The 21,943-nt window shown below is 47.5% G+C and overlaps 1 protein-coding gene and 2 pseudogenes across 1 annotated transcript in view; all 3 read right to left on the reverse strand.

Annotated features, from left to right (window-relative positions):
- Nucleotides 1-732: 732 nt before the first annotated feature.
- On the reverse strand, nucleotides 733-2,247 carry LOC123726137 (WD repeat-containing protein 6-like; annotated as a pseudogene).
- Nucleotides 1,850-4,600, reverse strand: LOC106566783 (WD repeat-containing protein 6-like; annotated as a pseudogene).
- A 3,955-nt stretch (nucleotides 4,601-8,555) lies between these two features.
- Nucleotides 8,556-21,943, reverse strand: part of LOC106566780 (cadherin EGF LAG seven-pass G-type receptor 3) — a 51,631-nt gene continuing 38,243 nt past the window's right edge. The window contains exons 21-35 of the mRNA XM_014135168.2: nucleotides 19,947-20,096; nucleotides 19,640-19,826; nucleotides 19,210-19,377; nucleotides 18,622-18,955; nucleotides 16,383-16,557; nucleotides 16,166-16,278; nucleotides 15,597-15,676; nucleotides 15,263-15,389; nucleotides 14,959-15,078; nucleotides 13,783-13,880; nucleotides 13,398-13,489; nucleotides 11,907-12,080; nucleotides 11,490-11,687; nucleotides 10,331-11,288; nucleotides 8,556-10,076 (exon numbers count right to left, since the gene is read on the reverse strand). Of these exons, the coding sequence (XP_013990643.2) occupies nucleotides 10,049-10,076; nucleotides 10,331-11,288; nucleotides 11,490-11,687; nucleotides 11,907-12,080; nucleotides 13,398-13,489; nucleotides 13,783-13,880; nucleotides 14,959-15,078; nucleotides 15,263-15,389; nucleotides 15,597-15,676; nucleotides 16,166-16,278; nucleotides 16,383-16,557; nucleotides 18,622-18,955; nucleotides 19,210-19,377; nucleotides 19,640-19,826; nucleotides 19,947-20,096 (3,002 nt within the window). The 3' untranslated portion in view covers nucleotides 8,556-10,048. The remainder of the gene's footprint in view (nucleotides 10,077-10,330; nucleotides 11,289-11,489; nucleotides 11,688-11,906; nucleotides 12,081-13,397; nucleotides 13,490-13,782; nucleotides 13,881-14,958; nucleotides 15,079-15,262; nucleotides 15,390-15,596; nucleotides 15,677-16,165; nucleotides 16,279-16,382; nucleotides 16,558-18,621; nucleotides 18,956-19,209; nucleotides 19,378-19,639; nucleotides 19,827-19,946; nucleotides 20,097-21,943) is intronic.

A 21,943-nucleotide genomic window follows, 5' to 3' on the forward strand; every position in this document is an offset into this window, starting at 1 on the left:
CGGCAAGGGTGTTGACTATCCTCTAGTGAGCGGGGACTGTTAGACAGGGGCTGGGTGGGGCTAGGGCCGCAGTAGGGGGCTTGTCCTCCGAGTTGGCCACGGTGATCATATTCCATACTGCTATCCTTCCATCTGTGGCTGCACTGAAGAGGAACACACCTGATGGAGACAGAGGTGAGAGAACGTTAGGCAGATGTTATTATTATGATTGGCCAACAACAAGCTACACGAGCCACGCTCCACTCTCGTGAAAAGCAAGAGCAGCCGCATAAATGTTAGCATTTCTCTCTCTCTTACTGCAGCAGTTGCGTTCGGATCTGTACGGGCCCTTCCGGACAAGTCAGTTAAAATTACAAATACCTGTGACCCCTGACAATTATATCAGATCCGACCCAGACCTGTGACATTCCGCTCGGGACCCGGACCAGGTCTAGGTTACAGGTGAATCCGTGAAGACCTCTACCTCAAGCATTGGACTAGTAAAATAATGGTAGGTAAATCCCACGTCTGCAGTGGCCGTACAGCACTACGATATGGCCTCCGCAGAAGTCAGGGCATGTAACTTATTGCGCTTTGCAGAGCAGAGCTGTTGTGATGGAAGTGAGTTTGTGTTTATACTGGACCTCCCGCCCCCACCTACCGTCAACCAATCAAGTCAATGCAGAGCTATACTGAGCCCTCCGCATTGTTACAGAATTTGGGAGGCGCACGCGATGCGGTACGGAGCTCAATTTAGCCTCTACGTGCATCACACCCTCCATACGGCGCCTCCAACTTCATTTTTAGATTGAGCATGAATTGGACTTTAAGCAACAGAGTGTGCTTGTAGTCCTGTGAGAGAAAGGGCAGCTGCATGACAGTATCTGTGTGTTGTGTGTTCTGGTAGAAAGTCAGGGGATATCTTTGAATGTTAATAAAAATGAACCATAAGTTCAAACACCTCGTTTCTGGGTCCATTTTCAGTCTTGTGTCAGTTCTGCTTTCTCTCCCACTAATCGTCCAATCGGTGGCTGGCCACCTGTATCACCTGACAGGACTCTCCATTTCCTACAATCAGCAGCCGGAAGCACTGCATCTGAGCCCGCATATACAAACAGTGCAGAGAGGCACTGTGTTGCTGTCTGTTCATCGGTCAGTCCTTCCATCCAATCATTTGACTGCTGTCAGTGTCCGAATATTAGAGATGTGGTTGGTGAGGAACGACAGCACTGACAGCACCGGTCTGCAGTCGGACCGCCAGGACGGTCAAGCTGGTGTCCTCTCCTCCGGTCACCAGCACCTCCCAGCAGCCCTCTCCAGCCTCCACCACCCCCAAGCGACACACACAGCCCACTCACCTGCCATGCAGCCCATCTCTCAAGTCCAGGCTCCCTGCCTGGCTGGATACCTCCCCTGCTTGATGAACACCAGGATCCCCTGGCCCACTGAGAGGCCATCCTGCTGGGGGCAGTCGCTCCAGGACCAATGGCCTCCTCCACAGGGCGCTGAAAGCAGCCTTTCCTGCCTCACAGGGTCCCACACCACAAGTTGGACCGAGTGGAAGACCATGATCACAAAGTGGACCTCTTTACCACTCCCAGACCCAGTCTAGTTCCTGGACCCTCAGGTCCTCTTCAGAGTCCTGGGGTTCCAAAAGCAGAACTCTCTCCAGCCACTCCATCCCCCTGCATGCCCGATGGACCCTCAGAACCTCAAGGCTCTCTGGTCCAATCCAGAGGACTTACACAGCTATCTCTACCTGCGCTGTACAGCTGCCCGCGATGCTCACACACCCACATCACCCATTGCTTCCCGTGCACCCCAAACAGAGAGCTCACAGGCTGGAGGGCCAGCCTCTCTCTTATCCTTATCCCCCTCTCTGACTGTCACATCCCCCTTTCCATCATTGCTTTCAACTGTCCCATTATGTGCCTCTCTTCCAATCTCTTCATACCTATGCTCTGCTCCATCACCCCCCTTGTCTTGCTGGTGTTCTCTCCCTTCAAAAAGAACCAGTGATCCTCTCCAGGTAAACTACAGCAGTGAGCCGGCGTTTTGCACAGGAAGGCAGGAGGAGAGCACAATGGTTCTACCCTTAGATCCAGTCCTGTGTCTCTCATCTCTACCTCCACCTGCCAACGATAGACCAGCCCCTCTGCCCCAGACACCTGCAGGTATCCCCTGTCCCTCTACCTGCCCAACCCACAGCACACTGTGGACCTTTCCTGGCCCTGCCCTCAACAACACCCCTGCACCAGGCTGGGACATAGGGAAGACCTGCACCCCTTCACGGAGGCTGCCTATAGCACACAGCAGACCCCCAACGCATAACTCTCAACACCTCTGACACACAGGACCTGAACTCAAGACCCCCCTGTCACAGGAGGGGAAGCCCAGGTCCACCAGGCTCTCGCCCTCTCCTCGCTCAGCATTCCCCTCCCCCTTCTCACCCCCCACCTGCCATAGCTGGACTCCTCGATCTGCCGGCCCCCGGTGGCCACCCACATGCCCTGGCCCTCCCCTCCCTCAATGACCGCCCTCACTCCCCCAGCCCGGTGTCCATTCAGTGTCCGGCCCACCCTCCCCCACCTCCCCAGTCCCACAACAGAGACCCGTCCTCCCCAGTGCTGTACACCCGTCCAAGGGACAGCTTTACGGAGAAGACTGGTGTCCGTACAGCACCCCCATACACGTCGGGCTGGGGTCATATCCCCTCCAGCACCCCCCAGGTCCCCCACCCCCCGAGAACCTCACACTGAGGTCATTAGAGGCAGAGGCCAGCCAGCCAGTCTCCCGGCAGTAACAGAGGCTGAAGATGACACCACTATGACCTGGCAGACACCTTTCCACTGGGGCCTTCCTGTCTGGCTGTGCCCCTCCTGGCCTCCAGAGCACCAGCTGGTTGAACACTGTCTCCCCCACCAGGTCAGAGTCCTCCTAGGTCCCACCGAGGAGCAGGGTGAAGTACAGCAAACACCCCTCCTGGCAAGAGCAGAGGGCCAGGACGCGGCCCTCCGCAGGGTCCAGCAACAGAGTAGCATTGTGGGCCAGAGCCACCCTGAGGAGGGGCTCTTCCTCTCCAGAGACCAAGTCGACATCCAGGGCCCAGTCCTGCAGCTCCATGAGGGCTGCAAGAGTGGCTCCAGCCTCTACCTTCTAGCACTCAGCCTCAGCAGGCGCACAGCCTTCCCTCCAAACACTACCACCTCATCCTCTGGGTCACGGGTCCGTCTGTCTCTTGGCTGTGGTTTGGGACGGATCCCATGGATGCGGTAGTTGTGGAGCAAGCTCAGTGAGGTGCAGGCTTTGGGCTGAGGTTGGAGGCAGTAAACTGTCAGGATCGGACCCTCACATGTACGGACATATGCAAATGTCATTATTTAAAATAAAATCTTTATGACAGAACAAGGACAAAGGAAGATTGTCCTTGTGTGGCTCAGTTGGTAGAGCATGGTGTTTGCAACGCCAGGGTTGTGGGTTCGATTCCCACGTGGGACCAGTACGGAGAAAAAAAAATTATGACATGTATGCACTCACTACTGTAAGTTTCTCTGGATAAGAGTGTCTGCTAAATAACTAAAATGAGAAAGGATGCAGTTTATACATTTCTTGGAACATGGCCCAGATCAGATTGATAATGCTAGGGTTATGATTAGGCAGTAATGACCAGAGAATTAGGAATTTGAATATTAGTAATTTAATAGGATCTCTATGGTACGGACGGTCTTGTATTCTCTAGCCAGGGATCCCTCCCTTAGGAACTCCAGAGCAGTGACGCTATCAAGGCTGCGGTCTCCATAATCACTGAGCTCCTTTCCTCAACAGTACCTGACAACCTGGGACACATACAGAAGAATTAGCCAGTAATCCTCTTATTCAAAAGCCTTTTTCTGTAGTGTGCCAACATCAACTTGCTAGATACTAGCGATGTGTGTGCTGTAACATTAGCTTGATAATTTGTGGCTTTAGCCCGTTATGTTAGTCTTTCTCTTATGAATGAGAATCAGAAAAAAACGAGTTAAATTTACAATAACTTCTGATTTAATGTCAACACCAAGGCAGTAAAACACAATATGAGAAACACTTTTCACGTCGCTTCAATACAGCTATGACCGGAAGTGACTTTTCGTAGCAGGTTAGGAGAATTACAGGTTAAGGTTAGGAAAAGAGTTAGCGAAAGGTCAGTGGGTAACCCCTACCCTGACCTTCACCAACCCATTTTAAGTGTTAACTTCAATGAGGTAGGGACGTCTCAAGGGTCCCGGATTAGAAAATGCTCGTGTAACCTGCTACAGAAATCACTTCCGGTTGTAGCTGTATCGAAGTGGCGTGAAAAGAGTGTGTACCAATAGCTAGCTAGATGACATAATGCTAATAACTTTGTATAATAAAAAATAAAAAGTATAACGCTAACTAGCATGCTAACAACTAGCTAGCAATGTCAGGGCTACTGCTGTATTAGAAATACTATGGCTAGCTACTTACATATCTATATAGGAGAACCCTTTCATTTCTTGCAAATCATTTTATCCATTTCGTGTATTGGTTCTATCTAGCCACCCATGTGTTTCTCCACTGCCAGAGTAGTGTGTATGCCACGGATCCAATCAAATATGTCTACACTGACATGCATCGCAATTGCAATAAAGTTGATACCCATTGGTTAAAAACTAGTTGAACGTGCTATTTGCGTAAATTACGCAGATTTGTTGTTTACATTTTGTATCCTGGCCACTCAAAGTGTTTTTCTGCGCAATTATTGTCTGTCTGGTTGCATGTCAGTAATATAAAATGTACATAAAATACGTGCATTTAAAGGGGAATGCCAGGTTTATTAGTTTGACAGTAATGCTAGCTAGCCATCTTGCTAACAAACCTGCTAAGGTAGCAAGCAAGGCATTCGATACGTTTTAGGTGGATGCAAAAATTTGGAATCCTTGCCAACGATGACTGATGCCTCTAAAAATCTCAACCTTGCTGCAGGTATTCATATAAATTTCAATGTCGTTCTGATGTGCTTCCTTCCATTTCAAACCAGGAAAACAAATGATTTTGTGCGTTATTAACAATCACAGAATCGACCACTGCACCTGTTCATCATGTAATTTGATTTAACAGTGGACAGCCATCTGTTGCTATAAAAACATTCCAAAACAGTTGGTTATCCAAGATGATGCTCTACTGTGGATTACAGTACCATTCATGACAATGACACATCCAAGTAAATGCATGCGCCTAGCAGTTCTTCCAAATGATCAGGTCATCAAATTGAACTAAACCACACAACCCCTCAGCTCCACCCCGTTGCCTTGGCAACCAACAACCATGTCGTACCTCACGCCCAACTTCACCATGCAGCAAAAGCTCTACTTCCTGCAGAGGATACAAAGTGTGGCACAGTCCAGGACTTCAGGAAGGACACCAATACCACGGTGCACTGCAAAGCCGTGTGGGGCGAGGTGGTGAACGCCTTCAAAGCCGCCTTCCCTGACTGGCCACCCAGCTCGGTGGGTACCATGAAGACACTGTGGAAGAGACTGAAGGTGAGGTGTCACCAGGTGCTGCACCGGCACCAGAAGCAGGTGGTCACTGGCCTGCCTGTCACGGCCCTGACTGAGGTTCAGCGAGAGATCACGGCCATGGTGCCCAACCTCATCTCCAACCAGGACAACGTGGACAGAGAGGAGGGCTACACCAGCCTCTGGCCTGGCTCCCCCACTGCAGGGGATACTACACTACTCAAATCAAATCTATTTATAAAGCCCTTCTTACATCAGCTGATATCGCAAAGTGCTGTACAGAAACCCAGCCTAAAACTCCAAACAGCAAGCAAGCACTACTCTGTGCTGACACTCCGCTAAGATGAGCTCATCTACATTGAATTCACACGCTTATATTTGTTTTCCTCGGATGATAGAATGATGTGGTGTCAACCAATCTGCTCACACACATAGTCCAAAATTATCCCTTGATAAAGATTAGCAAAACAAAATACTAAAATAAATACAAATATTGTATGCTCCAAAAAATTACATGATTTTATACAAATAAAATGGATTGGCACCCCTGTTTTCAATACCTCACTTTACGTAGCCAGTAGATTGACCTGCTTGCTTACAGCTGCACTAGGGTCGTACAGACTTCCTGTGTAGATCAAGACACCGCGAACCGGAGCGAGACATTGGCTGGGAAAACGTACCTTAATCCAGGGATGAGAAATGTGTTGTACACTGAATTGTCCCATTATCTCAACTGTTACCCTGAGAAGATTGGACGACTGCTAAAGTAGCAGACGTTCAATCTTCTCGGTGTAACAATTGGGATGAATTATTAAATATTAAAGCATTAGGCCTCACTAAAGGCATCAGTCATACAAAAGCTATACTTAAATCTGAACTGGTTCTCTAGCAGATTAGTAAGAATGGCTCACCCCGTTTTTAAGAATGGCCTTTTTCCCTTTATTCAGATTAACCTTTCACTTTCAGTTATTTGAAAATTAAATAATCTACAAAATGTCGATATTTTTTAACAAGCCATAGAAAGTTGGTTGCAATTTCAGTTTAATCCATCAGAAAAAAACAGAACCAATATTACAATGGGGTAGCTGACGTTTTTACAGGCTCCTAAACAAACTGGGCTATTTTGTTGGTAAATTATTTTGTACATAATGATGCTGCCACCACCGTCTTTTGACCAAAAAGAGCTTCTGGACATCAGAACAGTAATTACTCACCTTGAACTGGACAAAGATTATTTCTTTATTGAGTCCGACGTGAAGGATATACTGCTTTCGAGACCAGGCCCAAATCCTTTGGCCTTTTGGCAAACTCCAAGCGTGCTGTCATGTGCCTTTTACTGAGGAGCGGCTTCCGTCTGGCCACTCTACCATAAAGGCCTGATTGGTGGAGGGCTGCAGAGATGGTTGTCCTTCTGGAAGGTTCTCCCATCTCCACAGAGGAACTCTGGAGCTCTGTCAGAGTGACCATCGGGTTCTTGGTCACTTCCCTGACCAAGGCCCTTCTCCCTGGATTGTTCAGTTTGGCCAGGCGGCCAGCTCTTGGAAGAGGTTTGGTGGTTCCAAACTTCTTCCATTTAAGAATGATGGAGGCCACTTTGTTCTTGGGGACCTTCAATGCTGCAGAAATGTTTTGGTACCCTTCCCCAGATGTGTGCCTCGACACAATCCTGACTCGGCGCTCTACGGACAATTCCTTCAACCTCATGGCATGGTTTTTGGTCTGACGTGCACTGTCAACTGTGAAACCTGATATATACAGGTGTGTGCCTTTACAAATCATGTCCAATCAATTTAATTTACCACAGGTGGACTCCAATCATGTTGTAGAAACATCTCAAGGATGATTAATGGAAACAGGATGCACCTGAGCTCAATTTCGAGTCTCATAGCAAAGGGTCTGAATACTTATGTAAATAAGGTATTTCTGTTTTTTAATTTTTTATACATTTTCAAAAAGTTCAAAAAACCTGTTTTTGCTTCGTCGTTATGCGGTATTGTGTGTAGATTGGTAAAAAACCTGTATTTGATACATTTTAGAATAAGGCTGTAACGTAACAAAATGTGGAAAAAGTGAAGGGGTCTGAATACTTTCCGAATGCACTGTATAGCTCAGTATTTGTACAGTCACAATGAGGTAATGTGTCTTCTCAACTAGATCACATCTCCATAGACAATCCTCTCTGTATGATGATCTTACATATGAAAATGTCGATAGAGTTCTTCTATTATAAGAGCAGAATGTCTTACAGTGAAGTTAATCTAACCCAGTGTCATGTCTTCCCCACGAGTGTGAGAGTAAAGACCAGGTAGCCATGAGTATCGGCATCACCTCCTTTACAGCACTAACAGGAAGTGGTGGACCCCTCCGGGCCCCCTCCACCAACCAGCCCAATGCCTCCACCCTCACCCACAGTGGATCCACTGGTTCTGGGACGTCCCCTTCCTACCCTTCTCTGCCCATCCCAGCTGCCTCATCCGCTAGCCTGCTCACCTCTCGCCCTGTGAACTTTGATCTGCCCTACACCCCCCGGGCCACCACACGACCCCTCACCTCTCTGGCGGCAGTGGCAGGGCAAGGTGCGGAGGACCCACGGTATGGGCCGCGCATGTTGGAACTGTCGGAGCTGGAACATGAGCAGAGGATGAGGCTTCTACAGATGGAACAGAAGGTTCTAGAAGATAAGAGACAGGCTGTGAGGCAGAAAGAGAAGGCCTACAGGCTAAAAAATAAATACTAATCAGGCTAAGCTGAAGAAGATAGGGGAAGAGGTACAACCGCCCTCTAGTAGCGAGGACATGGAGGATGAGGATCACGATCAAATCATTTGACGTTTTACTTGCTTTTTACATTTTTATTGCTCTTATTTTCTGACAATGATTTTTTCCGTTAATGATTTTTTCCGTTTTTGACAGTTTCAGGTTTTAGTGATTTTTGTTTCAGTATTCCTTCTCACTGCTGCTCAGAATCTGGGGGAGTTTTGTTGTAATGGGCTGGGGTAGATGTCTGAATATGAACTTGTTTTCATCAGGGAATGTCACTCACAGAAAACACATCTTGTTAGGAATAGTTCTTTTTTTAATGTGCAACATTTCTCTTGTATGGTTTCCACGGTAAATGAGGAGCAGCTGTTTTAAATTCCCCCCATGCTGACTGGATAGCACATACCCCAGAATAAACAAACTGACAAAAACAATCCCCCATCCCAACCTCTCTCTATCCCCTCATCATCACACTTCAATGTCTTTCCTCTTGACTCTTGTCATCTCACTCGTTCTTTTCTCTCAATGCATTTTGTCACAGTGGGAGAGTCAGGCCATAGGAAACATTACATCCTCTCACACAAAATTACAAAGTAATAAATATGATCGTCATAAATAAAATAAAATCTTATGTCTGTACAAGTTAAAGGTACTGCAATAATAAATCATGTGAAAAAATAACTGCCCAGTAGCTAAATAGCTGGAGCAGCTAAACATAGATGGAACATGGGTAAGGATGGATATTGGGGGTACCCTGGGGACCTTTTTGGCAATTATAGTGTCACATTTATAATAACATACCACCAAAGACATGAAATGATATTACAGCAGGTAATTGAAAATAGATATTTTACACTTAAATGGACCATATATCCTCAGGCAGAGAAAGTGTTAGATGTGGAACCAGATCTGATATAATACTTTGTTTTGACTGATATGTTTTGTTTGTGATTTGTAGTAGCACAGAGAGATATATGATGCTGTAGAATAGATGATCGACATTCAAATGCAGTGGGTCTTGGATTAACAGAACAATTATGTCTAAAGAATGAGATAATCAAGCCATCATCAAGCCTTGCAAATATCAAAGTATATCTGCTTTCTTTCTTGTTCACAATCATTTGTTCTATCAAATCTCGCTTTCCTAGAATTCCTTCCTATTTACAATCACCCGCCCCCAACATCTTCCTCATCCTATCACGTCTCGTAATCTCATCCAATCAACACTAACCAACCCTGGCCCTAGTTTTATAAACATAGTTGACAGGTTTGAGGAAAGGTTTCGGGATAATGGTAGTGGAATTTGGGATTGAGTTAGGGCTATCGCCCATAGCAACAGATTCCATTCACATCTCCTTCACAACCGCACAATCTTCCAAAACGTCACAAGAGATTTTTTTTTTCCATCTCTGTTGAAAAAGATACAAAATGTATAAAAATGTTATCTACAGGTTCATCTTTTTCTTAGCAGATCGATTCCGATCTTTGTGTTCATGTTGAAATCTGAGGATCGAAGTTCGTTAAAACGTAGTGGCTGAGGTAGCCACCCCTCTGTTTCAATCATATAGCCCTCCTCCCCATACTGGTTGCTACTTGTGACCGAAAATACTTAACAGCAGCACCAACCCAGCACCTTCAAACTCCCTCTCACTGTCTCTGCCTTCCTTCAACACATATCCTCCAGTATCCCAAAGTGCTTCAGCAGCCCAGGGGCTCCTTGACCTCTGCCCTACCCCCGCGCAGTCCTTGGTAACCCCACTAGACATGCATTGTGGGATTTGGAGGGTGTCATCAAGACTGTCCTTCACTTCTGTTGACTCTGAAGAGGCAAGAGAGACCACAATCAGTGACAAGGGAAAAGAACATCATGTTATTAATGCTACATAAATCTCCTGATATGTAGGCTATGACACATTTAGAATCCAAATCACCACATCTTTGATGGGGACCAAAAAGAGGGCTGACCAAAAAGAGGGATACGTGAGGATAGAGAGAAAAAGAGCAGAGCAGGAGTGTGAAGAGAAAAGGCAGCAGGTAGATGAAGGTGAGTGAGTGATTGAGTTCAGGACTTACTCAGAGTCTGGGGAAACCTCAGAGATGCTGTGGGAGGTGGCGGAGTGGGGCGGGGAGGGGGAGGGTCCCTGTGCAGATGAGGGGTCTGGGGGGGTGAGCACAGAAGAGCTGAAGGAGGCCAAGATGGAGGACAGGATGTCCAGGTGCTCGCTGGACGGGTGGCGGCTGGGGGGTGCGCCGAGGGCAGGGAGGGGGTACCTACATGGGGGAGCAGAGTCCAGCCGGCCGCGATGGGGTAGGGGGGACTCCTGGGGCTCCTCGCTGATTGGAGGTGGAGGGGAGGAGGGTGGGGGCTGGTCGGGGTGCGAGGGCTGACGGGGGGGTAGTGTGCGCAGCCACTCCCTGCAGGGCTGGGACTGAGTCACCCCACCGCCCCCATTGCCCTCCAGCTGCTCGCGGGAGCGGCTGCTCATTAGCGCTCCTCCCAGGTGTTCACGAGAGGAGGCCTGGCGTCGCATCAGGTTGTTTAGCTGGGAGCGCGACCCCCCCAGACTCGGCTCCACACCTCCATTCCCACTCAAGTCCTCCTGGGAGGCGTGGGCGCTGTGCTGCTGGATGTCCAGCCTGTCTCTGGAGCTGCTCAGGTTCTCCCTGGAGGCTCTGTCCAGGCCCGGCTCACGGCGGCGGGGGAGCAGGTCCAGGTTGTCCCGGGAGCCCTGGCGGTCCAGGCGGTTCTGGGACCCTCCTCCAGCCTGGCGGCCCAGGGGGTCTCTGGAGAACTGGCGGCGAGCCAGAGAGTCTAGGTGCTCCCTGGAAGAGTAGCGGGAGGCGGGCTGGGACAAGGAGCCCGTGCCGGACAGGGAGCCTGTCCCAGAGTACATGCGGCCATAGGAGGCTGCCGGGACACCCCTGTGGCCCAGGGTGGAGGTGCGGTACCAGGAGAGATCGCTGGGGACCCGGCCCATGGTGGAGAGACCCTGCAGGGCCGGCGGACAGCCAATACGGTTCTTCAGAATGCCTGAGACAGCAGGGAGAGATGAGAAGAGAGAAAAGGTTAATCATGTGTATGTATTTTGGCCTTTGAGTCTACATGAATCTGTATGTGGAACCCATTGGTAATAAATGCCGGTCATCAGCACTCCAAAGTCAACCATTGATACCCACAGACCAAAATAGTATAATCTGGTCCAAGGGCGAGGTTACTGAGGTTGTGACTCACCCTTGCGGTGGCGGCTGGGCTGTCCTGTCAGGCCGTTCTCGTCCCCGCTGGTCAGCGCTGCGTCAGGTTGGTTGTTGTTGGAGCCATCCTTGCTGTAGTCAGCCCCTAGTCGGCGCTCTGAGCCCCACTTCTGCAGGGAGTGGACCTCGCACTCCTCCAGCGCTGGCCAATAGGAGAGCAGGTCATTGCCGTCTAGGTCTGACACACAAAGATGGACAATCGCCAATGGCCAACAACTCAAAATAAATCACAACTGAATCCAATATGAGATAAAGTTTTGTAGAAGTGACAGGTAAATGCATAAGGATTTTTATTGATTTATGGATATTGGTTTCTGACATTTATGATATCTGTATGTATTAATTTGTGAATCTATGAGTCTATCCAGTCTGACATTTTCTTAGCGTCTGTGTGTACCTTTGGTGCTATTGTGGGCGGGCTCTGTGAGCAGCCGCTCGCTGTGATTGGTGCGTTTGAAACGCCGCTGGATGCGTCCACGGAGACGAACGTTGTCCTCACTCTCGGAGGAGGGGATGGAGAGACTACGTTCCCCTTCCAAAGAGACATCTGAGTCTGTGTCTGAGTCCTCACCTGAGAGGAGAGACAGAACAACAGAGAGAGAGAGAGAAAGACAGAACGACAGAGAGAGAGAGAGAAAGACAGAACGACAGAGAGAGAGAGAGAGAGAGAGAGAGAGGGAAAGACAGGACAGAGAGAGAGAGAGGGAAAGACAGAACGACAGAGAGAGAGAGGGAGAGAGAGGGAAAGACAGAACGACAGAGAGAGAGAGAGAGAGAGAGAGAGGGAAAGACAGAACGACAGAGAGAGAGAGGGAGAGAGAGGGAAAGACAGAACGACAGAGAGAGAGAGAGAGGGAAAGACAGAACGACAGAGAGAGAGAGGGAAAGACAGAACGACAGAGAGAGAGAGGGAAAGACAGAGAGAGAGAGAGAGAGAGAGAGAGAAAGACAGAACGACAGAGAGAGAGAGGGAAAGACAGAACGACAGAGAGAGAGAGGGAAAGACAGAGAGAGAGAGAGGGAGAAAGACAGAACGACAGAGAGAGAAAGACAGAACGACAGAGAGAGAGAGAGAGAGGGAACGACAGAACGACAGAGAGAGAGAGAGAGAGGGAACGACAGAACGACAGAGAGAGAGAGAGAGAAAGACAGAACGACAGAGAGAGAGGGAAAGACAGAACGACAGAGAGAGAGAGAGAGTGAGAGAGAGAGAGGGAAAGAGAACGACAGAGAGAGAGGGGGGAAAGAGAACGACAGAGAGAGAGAGAGAAAGACAGAATGACAGAGAGGGAGAGAAAGACAGAACGACAGAGAGAGAGAGGGGAAAGAGAACGACAGAGAGAGAGAGAAAGACAGAATGACAGAGAGGGAGAGGGGAAAGACAGAACGACAGAGAGGGAGAGGGGAAAGACAGAACGACAGAGAGAGAGAGAAAGACAGAATGAGGGAGAGGGAGAGGGGAAATACAGAACGACAGAGAAAGACAGAATGACAGAGAGGGAGAGAGAGAGAGAGAAAGACAGAATGACAGAGAGGGAGAGAGGTAGAGAGAGAGAGAAAGACAGAATGACAGAGAGGGAGAGAGAGAGAGAAAGACAGAATGACAGAGAGGGAGAGAGAGAGGGCACCAATAAAAACGTAAAAGTGGTCATGCACATTTGTTATCATTTTAAGTGTATTGTATACAGTATTAAAACCCTAGTTGAGTGTTTATGAATGTGTGTATTTCTATTACAATGCATGTGTGTGTGTGTGTGTGTGTGTGTGTGTGTGTGTGTGTGTGTGTGTGTGTGTGTGTGTGTGTGTGTGTGTGTGTGTGTGTGTGTGTGTGTGTGTGTGTGTGTGTGTGTGTGTGTGTGTGTGTGTGTGCGCGCGTGTCAGTGGGTACCTCTGTCTCTATGGAACATAGCCACGTCCAGGTCTGTAGCTCCAGTATGTCCCAGATTGTGTTCCAAGGTCTGGCGGGCCAGCAGGTTCTCTCTGTGGGAGGACAGGAGGTGTTAACCAGAGCATTTACACATGACATCACGCACACTGAGACACTGGACTGGTCACTACATTAACCAGGCTCCATATAAACCTTATTCACAAACAGTGGAAGTCTGCAGTACATGTACACAATGAGCCGGTTTTCCAGACTCTGACTGAGCCTACTCCTGGACTTAAAAGCATGGTTTATGGAGAATCTCCATTGAAATAGCTTATAGCCCAGGACTAAGCTGAGTCTGTGTCTGGGAAACAGCCTCACAGATCCTCACAGATGGCTTACTGACCGAGCGCTGCTGACAGAGGAGATGGTGGAGGCTCCGAGGGTGATGCGGTGCAGTCCGCTCTGCTCCAGCAACGACGCATTGTTGTAGGGGTTCTGACCCTTGACACAAAACACCCACGTGTTGAAAAATACATTCAGGACTAGAGCACACCAACATTCTAGGTCATACCGCGCTAGTCGAGTCTGAATTAGAGCACACATCAACATTATAGGTCATACCGCGCTAGTCGAGTCTGAATTAGAGCACACCAACATTCTAGGTCATACCGCGCTAGTCGAGTCTGAATTAGAGCACACATCAACATTCTAGGTCATACCGCGCTAGTCGAGTCTGAATTAGAGCACACATCAACATTCTAGGTCACACCGCGCTAGTCGAGTCTGAATTAGAGCACACATCAACATTCTAGGTCATACCGCGCTAGTCGAGTCTGAATTAGAGCACACATCAACATTCTAGGTCATACCGCGCTAGTCGAGTCTGAATTAGAACACACATCAACATTCTAGGTCATACCGCGCTAGTCGAGTCTGAATTAGAGCACACATCAACATTCTAGGTCATACCGCGCTAGTCAAGTCTGAATTAGAACACACACCAACATTCTAGGTCATACCGCGCTAGTCGAGTCTGAATTAGAGCACACATCAACATTCTAGGTCACACCGCGCTAGTCGAGTCTGAATTAGAGCACACATCAACATTCTAGGTCATACCGCGCTAGTCGAGTCTGAATTAGAGCACACATCAACATTCTAGGTCATACCGCGCTAGTCGAGTCTGAATTAGAACACACATCAACATTCTAGGTCATACCGCGCTAGTCGAGTCTGAATTAGAGCACACATCAACATTCTAGGTCATACCGCGCTAGTCAAGTCTGAATTAGAACACACACCAACATTCTAGGTCATACCGCGCTAGTCGAGTCTGAATTAGAGCACACATCAACATTCTAGGTCATACCGCGCTAGTCGAGTCTGAATTAGAGCACACATCAACATTCTAGGTCATACCGCGCTAGTCGAGTCTGAATTAGAGCACACATCAACATTCTAGGTCATACCGCGCTAGTCGAGTCTGAATTAGAGCACACATCAACATTCTAGGTCATACCGCGCTAGTCGAGTCTGAATTAGAGCACACATCAACATTCTAGGGGGGGCGCATGCTCACAGGGTTCTGTGGGGCTCTAGGTGCATCCTCGTTGGGGCTCTTCTTGCCCAGACATGACAACTTCCAGACCTCCTGCACCTCCACGTTCAGCACCGTGAATACCAGGAACATAGCAAGACCCTGGGAAGAGGGGAATGTATACATTAACACACCACCAAGTACTCACCAGGACTAGAAAGCAACTCACACAGTCTAATAAGGCGCGCGCACACACACACACACACACACACACACACACACACACACACACACACACACACACACACACACACACACACACACACACACCAGATAGGGTCAGTACCTGCAGTAAGCATAGTACAATGAAGATATAGTGGAAGGCCAGAATGCTGTTGTTGACAGCCATCAGCCCAAAGAACCAGGTAGAGGTGGCCAGGAGCAGCAGCAGGATGGCACCGCGTATAGTGGCACTGGAGAGACAGAAGGAAAAGGAAAAGAATAGAATAGAGAGAAAAAAGAGAGAGAGCATGTCAAACAATGTGAGAGACAGAGAGGTTTTTTATCAAAAAAGCTTTTATGGCTGGATTTAAAGGTATACTGTTTTACTGCAATAGAATTGTATTCAGCAGAACGCGGCAATTTATATGTAATATGTTCAACCTCTCTGGGATACTCACATGACAGGTAGTTTCTTGGTCTCTTTCTGGGAGGGGTTGCAGGACATGCGAGCCACAATCAGAAACATCACACCATTCATCTGCAGCAAAGAGACAGCAATGAGGCAGACATGAGACTAGATAAAACTAGAACTACAGAGAACTAGAGGCAAACAAAGTGACTGACACAGAACTAGAGGTATAGAGGCAAACAAAGTGACTGACACAGAACTAGAGGTATAGAGGCAAACAAAGTGACTGACACAGAACTAGAGGTATAGAGGCAAACAAAGTGACTGACACAGAACTAGAAGTATAGAGGCAAACAAAGTGACTGACACAGAACTAGAGGTATAGAGGCAAACAAAGTGACTGACACAGAACTAGAGGTATAGAGGCAAACAAAGTGACTGACACAGAACTAGAGGTATAGAGGCAAACAAAGTGACTGACACAGAACTAGAGGTATAGAGGCAAACAAAGTGACTGACACAGAACTAGAGGTATAGAGGCAAACAAAGTGACTGACACAGAACTAGAGATATAGAGGCAAACAAAGTGACTGACACAGAGTGAGAGGGAGACAGTACCAGGATGACGATAGCGATAGGTCCAGCGAAGCTCCAGATGAGTTTGTCATATATGGAGATCCAGCAGAAGTCTGGGTTTCCATAGCCCTCAGGATCCAGCCCTACCGCCAAACCTGAACGAGAGTAAGATGTGTTTTTTACTTTGTGTTCTTACTAGTATCAGTGAAATCCATTCTAAATCAGGTCTCTGTAGGGACCTGCGTGTGTGTGTGTGTACCTGTAATGATAGCAGGCACGCCCCATCCGATGGCATAATAGAACCTCATGGCTCCATAATTGATGTTGCGTGCCTCTGTCTGCATGCGGTAGATATGGAGCCCCTCCACAAACAGCCAGGCAAACGTGGCCATGAACAAATAGTGCAGCAGGATGGCCACCACCGTACACAGGAACTAAGAGAGAGAGGACAGTCAGAGACATGTATAGAGATTATGTTATGACAACTTTCAATGTATTCATATGGGTCTGTAGCCGAGTTCAGTAACTATTTTCCCATTGGGCTTCTATTGGTGGGTTTGGCCGAAATTTGTTTAACTTCTCTGGGCTCGGTGGGACGTGACTGTTCCACACTATTCAACAGCCAGTGAAATAGCCTGGCGCGAAATACAAAACAGCAAAAATCTCAGAATTTCATTTTCTCAAATATCCAACTATTTTACACCATTTTTAAAGATAAGACTCTCGTTAATCTAACCACATTGTCCGATTTCAAAAAGGCTTTACGGCGAAAGCATAAAATTAGATTATGTTAGGACATAAACTTTACAAGAAAATCCACACAGCCATTTTCCAAGCAAGGACATGCATCACAAAAACCAAAAGTACAGCTAAAATATTCACTAACCTTTGATGATCTTCATCAGATGGCACTCATAGTACTTCATGTTATACAATACATGTATGTTTTGCTCGATAAAGTTCATATTTATTTCCAAAAACAGCATTTTACATTGGCGCGTGATGTTCAGAAAATGTATTCCCACCAAAACGTCCGGTGAATGTGCACATCAATTTACAAAAATACTCATCATAAACATTGATAAAATTTACAACAGTTATTGAAAAAATTATAGATACACTACTCCTTGACGCAACCGCTTTGTCAGATTTCAAAATAACTTTACGGAGAAAGCACATTGTTCAATATTCTGAGTACATAGCTCAGCCATCGAAGCAAGCTATACAGCTACCTGCCAAGTTCTGGCATCAACAAAACTCTGAATTAGTATTATAAATATTCTCTTACCTTTGCTGATCTTCGTCAGAATGCACTCCGAGGACTCCTACTTCCACAAGAAATGTTCGTTTTGTTCGAAATACTCCTTATTTATGTCCAAATACCTCCGTTTTGTTCGTGCGTTCAGATCACTATCCAAAGGCATAACCCGCGAGCGCGGTACCAGAGACGAAAAGTCAAAATGTTCCATTACCGGTCGTAGAAACATGTCAAACGTTGTTTACAATCAATCCTTAGGGTATTTTTAACATAAAACGTCGATAATATTCCAACCGGACAATAGCATATTCATTCCAGGAGAAAAAGAAGGAACGGCGCGCTCGCGGGATCGCACATCACCAAGCCCTTTGTCCATAGGCAGTCCACTCATTGACTGAGTTACTATTCTCTGCCCAGTAACAGGAGAATGATGAAAAAACTTTCTGAAGGCTGTTGACAGCCAATGGAAGCCTTAGGAAGTGCAACGTGACCCCACAGACACTGTCGTTTCGATAGGGATTCAAAAGAAGAACTACAATTCTCAGATTTCCACACTTCCTGGTCGGATTTTTCTCAGGTTTTTGCCTGCCATATGAGTTCTGTTATACTCACAGACATCATTCAAACAGTTTTAGAAACTTCAGAGTGTTTTCTATCCAAATCTACTAATAATATGCAAATATTGGACTCTGGGCCTGAGTATTAGGCAGTTTACTCTGGGCATGCTTTTCATCCGAAATCGAAAATACTGCCCCCTATACCCTAAAAAGTTAAGGCCTTTGGCTTTCAGACCAGTTAGAAAACATTTACTGGGAGAGAGAATGTACGAAATCTGGTGTCATACTGTAAGCATCACAGTGCAAAACACCAATGAACACAAAGGCAGAGAGATGTTCAGCCTTGGCACATGTTCAGCCAGATGGTCATTTTGTCCACCCACTCAAACAGAAAAACCTTTCAGTCAGTTTGACTGGAAATGATCCAGATTGTGTAGATTAGCTAGTTAAAAATAGTAAATGGGATATTAAAGGTCATTGAAGACAATGATATAACATACTGTTACTGTACATACGATACACAGTTGTTGAACGTACCCATGCATACTGTGCCATCTTGGTTGGGTGCACACACACCCATGCACATAAACACACATAGCCCCATGCACACTGATCTCTCTCTGTCTCTCTCAGACCCCCCCCCACACACACAACACACACCTAACCTACCCATCCACACATACCTGCTGCTCGGTCTGGTTGATGCCGAGCAGGAAGACGAGCTCAGAGAGCAGCATGGCGGCAGCCATGTTGGAATGGATGGAGCGGGTGTTGGACTTGAGGCCCCGGAGGCAGGACAGCACCAGGACGGTGAGCAGCAGGGCCAGCATGGACACAGACAGGGAGAAGTAGGTGACCAGGGCCAGGGACTCCAGATCCCCCTCCAACTGTTCTCTCTGGGAGCTGTCCATCAGGACACCAAAGGTGCCCAGCCTCTGACACTGGCAACGCACGTGGGACGTGTTCCTGTATACTACGATGCAGTCCCTCACTGTCCAGCAACCTCCCACCTCCAACCTGTAGAGAGAGGGGGGTGGGGTGAGAGAGACAGAGAGTGAGCGTCAGAGTGAGAGTGAGAGAGAGAGAGAGAAAGAGAGAAGGGGTGGATAGGGGTAGAGAAAAGGTGGGTGGGAGAAAGTCAGGATAAAGAAAAGAGATGGGTTATTAAGAGAGAGAAAGATAACGGCATCAAACCCACTACAACTCCCAGTTGACAGTATTTATTTCCCATAGAGCACAAGCCCCCTCAAGTCATGTAAAGCTCTACTCACGGGCTGCTGTGGTTCCACTGGACACACAGGGGCTTGCTGCGGTTGGTAGTTTCCAGCAGGCGGAACTCCAGCAGCAGGGGCGAGTCCAGCGGACCCCCGACAAACGTCTGGTTGTTGTAGATGGACACACTGACCACTGGAGAGTTCATCACTGGATGTCTGGGGAGTCTAAAGGAGAGGAGGAGTGACAGAGGAGAGAGAGAGAAAGAGAGAGAGAGAGAGAGAATTTGTTTTAGTAGGACAGACGTAATAGCCCTAACACTGTTTTATGGTCCACCAAACACACAATACTGTTGGCACAATTCCAATGTTGTGCTTCGAAAAGTCCAATGAAAACATAAATAAACAGTCATAAATACAGACTCCTGGTAAACCAGATGTCATGAGAGAGACAGACACTGGAGGACAGGCGTATACAGTACACACACACCTGACTCCTCGGCGGTCAGTGTGGTACTTGGGGGGGAGTGCTGCTCCAAGGCTACGATAGATCAACATGATGACAATGGTGACAGGCGGCTCGAGTAGCGAAACAGAATGCCTGGCTGCAGCATAGTCTCCCGTCTGATTGGCCAACATACTGACAGGGGCAGGAGCTGTGTTCTGTGAAGCTGAAACTGGAAAATGCACAAGGCATAAGAGGAGTGACATAAGGTAGGTATGTGTATGTGCTTGTGTGTACAGTATGCGTGTTTGTGTGTTTCAGTGGCTGTCGTGTATGTGTGTGTTCTCCTTACGTTGGTGTCGTTGTGGCACCAGGGCAGCAGGGGGCAACACCACATGTGTGTGGGGGTCCCAGAGAGCCTGGCCGCGGAACAGAGGGCTGTGGTAGCGAGGGAAACGTCTGCGCACGTGAGTGTGGTTCTCAACACGGTCCAGGTTCATCACTGAAACACGAGCATACACACACAGTCCATGACTCCAGGTTACACCACACAACATAACACAAATAACCTGATGAACAATGTTGTTGGTTTACTCACTACTCAGCAATAAAACAAGTATTAAAGTCAAGGTCGGTCATCTGTCATCACTGTGTGGTTTCTACACTTGTTTTTGATATTTAGTTGTTCCTGCCAAAACCAACCCCTGGATCTCTACATGCACTGCTGTGCACAGGGTTCTCTCCTTCGTTTTTACACAGGAAAAGGACTAGGGCTACACACTTGCATGGATTGACTACTTGACCAAATAAAGCAGGAACAACCATTCAATACAGAAAGGTAGACCTCACTTGACACAATGAACTGATCCCACCACATACAGTGGGGGGGAAAAGTATTTGATCCCCTGCTGATTTTGTACGTTTGCCCACTGACAAAGAAATTATCAGTCTATAATTTTAATGGTAGGTTTATTTGAACCTACCATTGAGATACAGAATAACAACAAAAAAATCCAGAAAAACGCATGTTAAAAATATTATAAATTGATTTGCATTTTAATGAGGGAAATAAGTATTTGACCCCTCTGCAAAACATGACTTAGTACTTGGTGGCAAAACCCTTGTTGGCAATCACAGAGGTCAGACGTTTCTTGTAGTTGGCCACCAGGTTTGCACACATCTCAGGAGGGATTTTGTCCCACTCCTCTTTGCAGATCTTCTCCAAGTCATTAAGGTTTCGAGGCTGACGTTTGGCAACTCGAACCTTCAACTCCCTCCACAGATTTTCTATGGGATTAAGGTTTGGAGACTGGCTAGGCCACTCCAGGACCTTAATGTGCTTCTTCTTGAGCCACTCCTTTGTTGCCTTGGCCGTGTGTTTTGTGTCATTGTCATGCTGGAATACCCATCCACGACCCATTTTCAATGCCCTGGCTGAGGGAAGGATGTTCTCACCCAAGATTTGACGGTACATGGCCCCGTCCATCGTCCCTTTGATGCGGTGAAGTTGTCCTGTCCCCTTAGCAGAAAAACACCCCCAAAGCATAATTGTTCCACCTCCATGTTTGACAGTGGGGATGGTGTTCTTGGGGTAATAGGCAGCATTCCTCCTCCTCCAAACACGGCGAGTTGAGTTGATGCCAAAGAGCTCCATTTTGGTCTCATCTGACCACAACACTTTCACCCAGTTGTCCTCTGAATCATTCAGATGTTCATTGGCAAACTTCAGACGGGCATGTATATGTGCTTTCTTGAGCAGGGGGACCTTGCGGGCGCTGCAGGATTTCAGTCCTTCACGGCGTAGTGTGTTACCAATTGTTTTCTTGGTGACTATGGTCCCAGCTGCTTTGAGATCATTGACAAGATCCTCCCGTGTAGTTCTGGGCTGATTCCTCACCGTTCTCATGGTCATTGCAACCCCACGAGGTGAGATCTTGCATGGAGCCCCAGGCCGAGGGAGATTGACAGTTCTTTTGTGTTTCTTCCATTTACGAATAATCGCACCAACTGTTGTCACCTTCTCACCAAGCTGCTTGGCGATGGTCTTGTAGCCCATTCCAGCCTTGTGTAGGTCTACAATCTTGTCCCTGACATCCTTGGAGAGCTCTTTGGTCTTGGCCATGGTGGAGAGTTTGGAATCTGATTGATTGATTGCTTCTGTGGACAGGTGTCTTTTTTACAGGTAACAAGCTGCGGTTAGGAGCACTCCCTTTAAGAGTGTGCTCCTAATCTCAGCTCGTTACCTGTATAAAAGACACCTGGGAGCCAGAAATCTTTCTGATTGAGAGGGGGTCAAATACTTATTTCCCTCATTAAAATGCAAATCAATTTATAACATTTTTGACGTGT

The sequence above is a fragment of the Salmo salar genome, chromosome ssa13 (assembly GCF_905237065.1).
Source record: "Salmo salar chromosome ssa13, Ssal_v3.1, whole genome shotgun sequence".
Classification (NCBI taxonomy): domain Eukaryota; kingdom Metazoa; phylum Chordata; class Actinopteri; order Salmoniformes; family Salmonidae; genus Salmo; species Salmo salar.